At 40.8% G+C, this 4,485-nt stretch overlaps 1 protein-coding gene across 1 annotated transcript; it reads left to right on the top strand.

The window, feature by feature from the left end:
- The first annotated feature begins 945 nt into the window (after nt 1-945).
- On the top strand, nt 946-1,931 carry Or13a1 (olfactory receptor family 13 subfamily A member 1). The gene has a single exon (XM_048444014.3). The coding sequence runs from the start codon at nt 1,005-1,007 to the stop codon at nt 1,929-1,931; it is 927 nt and encodes a 308-aa protein (XP_048299971.3). The 5' UTR covers nt 946-1,004.
- The last annotated feature ends 2,554 nt before the right edge of the window (nt 1,932-4,485 follow it).

The raw sequence follows: 4,485 nt of genomic DNA, 5'->3' as shown, positions 1-4,485 counted from the left end.
CTGTGTCTGTGCCCATGGCTGTGGCCGTGACCATGACTGTGACAACGCCATGGCTGTGTCTCTGACTTTGAGGGTTAAGACAGATAAGAAGTCTGCAGAGGAGGCCACTTCTTCTGTACTGTATGGAGTATTTGCTCTGTCAGCTGTGAAGAGTTGCAGAATTTTTAGAAAGACATTTTGTGATACACCTGCATTTCAGGAAAGCTATTATTAATTTTTATGCTTTGATGACTGTGCATAATATTTTTAAATTTTCCATTGTATTTAAAAGGTATTAGTAGGAGGTTGTTAGTGTATCGTGTTGATAAGCCTCCAGCACCACAACTGGAAATTCAGCTTAGAGAGTTGTAAATTTTAGTCTTAATTTATTTTGCTCTGAGAAGATTTTTTTTAATATTATTTACACAAGAAAAATTTCCAGAAAGGAAAGTGTTGCTCAAATGGAAAGCTCTCTCTCTCTCTCTCTCTCTCTCTCTCTCTCTCTCTCTCTCTCTGTGTGTGTGTGTGTGTGTGTACGTGTGTTTCTTATGTGTTCTGGTGCATTTGTGTGTGCAGATACTCATATTACTGTGTCCAAATACTTAAGACGACCAGAAGACAACTTTGAACACTATTCTTCAATCCAAATCCTCCCTGTTTTTTGAGGTCATATGAATACTAAGTCAGTCAGCTTCCTAAATTGGTCAAGTTGTGGATGACAGAGAAGATCTATGATTTAATGTGCTTCTCTTTGATTGAGGTTGATTAAGAATTAATGATTTTAATTGATGACTTGCACTTATCTTTTATAAACCAAATGATCACATTCTCTGTTTATGTAGCAGTAGGGTGTTTGACTTAAGAGTATTGCAATAATGCTGTCATTCCATGGTGTCAGGAATGAATGATACTCAGCAAGACCTTTCTTAAGAAGCTTTTCACCTCTTTTTCTAGCCCTGAAATCTTATGAAACCATGGGTTGATAATCACCTGAGAGTCTCTGATATCCTCTTCAGTCAAGGACAATGAGAAACCAGACACTGGTGACAGAGTTCATCCTCCAGGGCTTCTCTGAGCACCCGCAGTACTGGCTGCTCTTGTTTATCTGTTTTCTCTCCCTCTATTCTGTGGCTGTCATAGGTAATGTTCTTATCATCTTGGCCATCACCTGCAACCCTGGGCTCCACACTCCCATGTACTTTTTTTTGTTCAATTTGGCTAACATGGATATCATCTGTACCTCCTCCATCATGCCTAAGGCTCTAAAGGGGCTGGTTTCAGAGAGGAACCCCATCTCCTATGGTGGCTGCATGGCCCAGCTCTATTTCCTCACGTGGTCTGCATCCTCGGAGTTGCTACTCCTCACGGTCATGGCCTATGACCGCTATGCAGCCATCTGCCATCCTCTGCATTATGGCACCATGATGAGCAAAGCCTTTTGCAGTGTGTTGGCTGCTGGGGTGTGGGCGCTCTGTGCTGTCAACACCGCTATTCACACCGGCCTGATGACACGCTTGAATTTCTGTGGCCCCAACGTCATCACACATTTCTTCTGTGAGGTACCACCTCTACTCCTTCTCTCCTGCAGCTCCACCTACGTGAACAGTGTCATGATTGTCTTGGCTGACGCTTTTTACGGCATACTGAACTTCCTGATGACCATTGTGTCCTACGGCTTCATCATTTCCAGCATCCTGAAGATGCGGACTTCAGAAGGGAAGAAGAAAGCCTTCTCAACCTGCTCTTCGCATCTCATTGTGGTGTGCATGTATTACACCGCTGTCTTCTATGCCTACATAAGCCCTGTCTCTAGCTACAACCCAGAGAAGAGCAAATTGGCTGGTGTTTTGTACACCATGTTGAGTCCTACACTCAACCCTCTGATCTATACTTTGAGAAACAAGGAGGTCAAAGCAGCTCTCAGGAAACTTTTCCCTTTTCTCAAAAATTAAAATGTGATCCTTGAAGCTCTTCTCTTGGAACTGGAATTTCATTGTGGGTTGGTTTCCGGTGGGCACTTAATAAACTTGTTTGTGCACTGAAGGTAAGTAAGCTAACCTTATCCACCAAGTGCAATGTGTTGATGACTTCAGAGTTCTGGTGACCTGACACTGATTAATGGAAAGTGTGGTTGACTGTGAGCTCACACAACTCTGAGCCTGAGAAATGGGGTGTCTGGCCCTGGACCCAAGGTGATACAGTACTTTGTTGTCAGAGAAACAAAACCTTATAAGAGGACAGAAAAGGCAGGCCCTGAGCTTGGCTGTATGAAAATGCTCTTCTTTTCTTTGCAGTCACAGCATGCATGGGGAGAACACACTTAGAATCTGAGTGCTAAGTGTAGACCACATAGCATTCTGAGGATTGCATGGCTGGAGAATTGCTTCAGGTGACCTCTGGTCCCCAGGAAATTTCTTCCTATCTTCCTTCAACTCTTCCTGTGGGAGCCCTTTAAGCCTCAAAGATGATTTTGATGCTAATGTGAACGCTTGTTTCTGCTTTTCCCTTCACTTATGTTAGACCGAAGGTGAAACAAATGTTTAGATTCTCTCTTAGGCCTTACCTGCAAAAACCATAATAATGTGGTTTCTGCACTTAACAAAATACCCAGGGCTTCTTATCCCATATCTTGGACTTTGAATTCTGAGGGTCTGACCCAGTTCATTGTTTTGAACTAAGCACAACTGAGATGAGTTTCTATAAGAAAAGCACTGTGTGAAGTTTTTATTGCAGAGATCCTGAATCTGTTAATGTTAGAAACTCTTGTGGAAAATTCCATTCTCTTTGTCATGATGATAACAAAAATGTGAATATTTAGCTATATCTCTGGGAATAAATAACCATGTATTGTTTGCTAAGTTATATGGAATCTAAGAAATGATTCTAGAAATGTCTAGAATTTGACATTTGATTTAGGAGTGATGACCTGTCTTTATGTCTTCATCCATATTCTCTTTATCCTTCATCAGAAGCAAATTGATTTTGACATTCAGTTTGAGAAGTGACTGACTTGTAGTTGACTATGACCTTTATATGTAGATTCTCATGAACTATATCTAGGCTCCACAATGAAATTATGACATCCTAATAATATTTTAAGACATCCAGTGATCTCCAAAACTTCTCAGTGAACATGACTTTGTAAATAGCTATTGAAGACTCAATATAATACTAAGAGATTTTCAGCATGCCATGAAGAGCAGTTATTTTTCTACCTTGGTTTCTAACAATTTTTCCGATCTCTATTTTTATTGTGGATTTTAAAGGAATGTGTAGACAAATATTGAGAGTGTAAATAAACATTAACATATAGAAAGTTGACCAAAAATTTCAAGTGATACATAGGGAATGAGTATCCCAATTAATCAGTTATTTAACAAAACAAACGCAGGCATAAAGGCAATGCTGCATCTCAAGTGCCAAGCAATGTTGTCATCTAAGTTCAGAGAGGAAGTGAGAATGTGGCAAAGCCTTGGTATTGATTGGCAGAAGCACTAAATGAATTTGAACTCAGTTTCCCTCTAAGCATAACAAAGGCAAAAGTCAACCTAGAGATTGAGTGAAATTACTGACAAAATATGATGTCAAGTGTTGTGTGTAATAAAACATCATTCTTACTGAGTGCTCACTGAGGACAGAGCAGCTGCGGAAACCTGAATATTACACCCTCTGACTGCAGCTGACTATTGATGGCTGGACTAAGGGGGTGTGGTTACAGGAGACCACCGTTAGCTCCCTGAAATGACCCAGGGTAGTGGAGCAATGGGATGGGTAGATGGAGACCTTATTCCAGAGGTGCTGATGCCACAGGTGAATCTTGAGCATCTCAGTAATTTGTAGTGTGTTGAATATCACCATATTTTCCCCAAAAGTGGCCAAAAGGGAGAGTTGCCTGGAGATATCAATTGTCAGCCTTCTCTTAATCTGAGTCCTTCCCAGACCCCGTTATCATCTTTTAGTTTGGACATGTTTTTCCTGAATGCAAATTCCAATGGGCCCATTAGTGCAAAGTTCACTTTGTCCTCCTCGCCCATTTGAACACTATTTTGACCTCCACTTTATCTCGTTGCTTAAGCCTCTCTCTGTAGCTGTCTGGGGCAATGCCTCCATCTTCTTTCCTTGTATTACAGGGACATTATTTGTCTGTTTCCTCCAACATAACAAGTAAGTCTTTCTCCTTTTGTGGATCCCTTTATAAAAACCAGTAATAATTTCCCATAGGTATGAGAGAACCATTTTTTCTTTTGATGCAGTGTTATCCATTAAAAGTAGTCCTGACACCCAACATGAGGAGCCACAGAGAGGAAGTGACACATTTTACATTTCAACCATTTCTTGTTTCTGTCCTTGATAATACAAATCAGTCCAGGTAAGCACATCATTTCTTTGAAGCATCCATCAATCACAGGTCCTTATTCTCTCAATGTTTCTGGTCCCAATTTAGCATCTTGGTGTGATAGGAAACAGGTTGGTTGACTAGTACAAGCTACTTTCATACCCAGCAAG

The sequence above is a fragment of the Myodes glareolus genome, chromosome 3 (assembly GCF_982192425.1).
Source record: "Myodes glareolus chromosome 3, mMyoGla1.1, whole genome shotgun sequence".
Taxonomy (NCBI): Eukaryota; Metazoa; Chordata; class Mammalia; order Rodentia; family Cricetidae; genus Myodes; species Myodes glareolus.
This window is presented reverse-complemented; position numbering and strand designations above follow the sequence as displayed.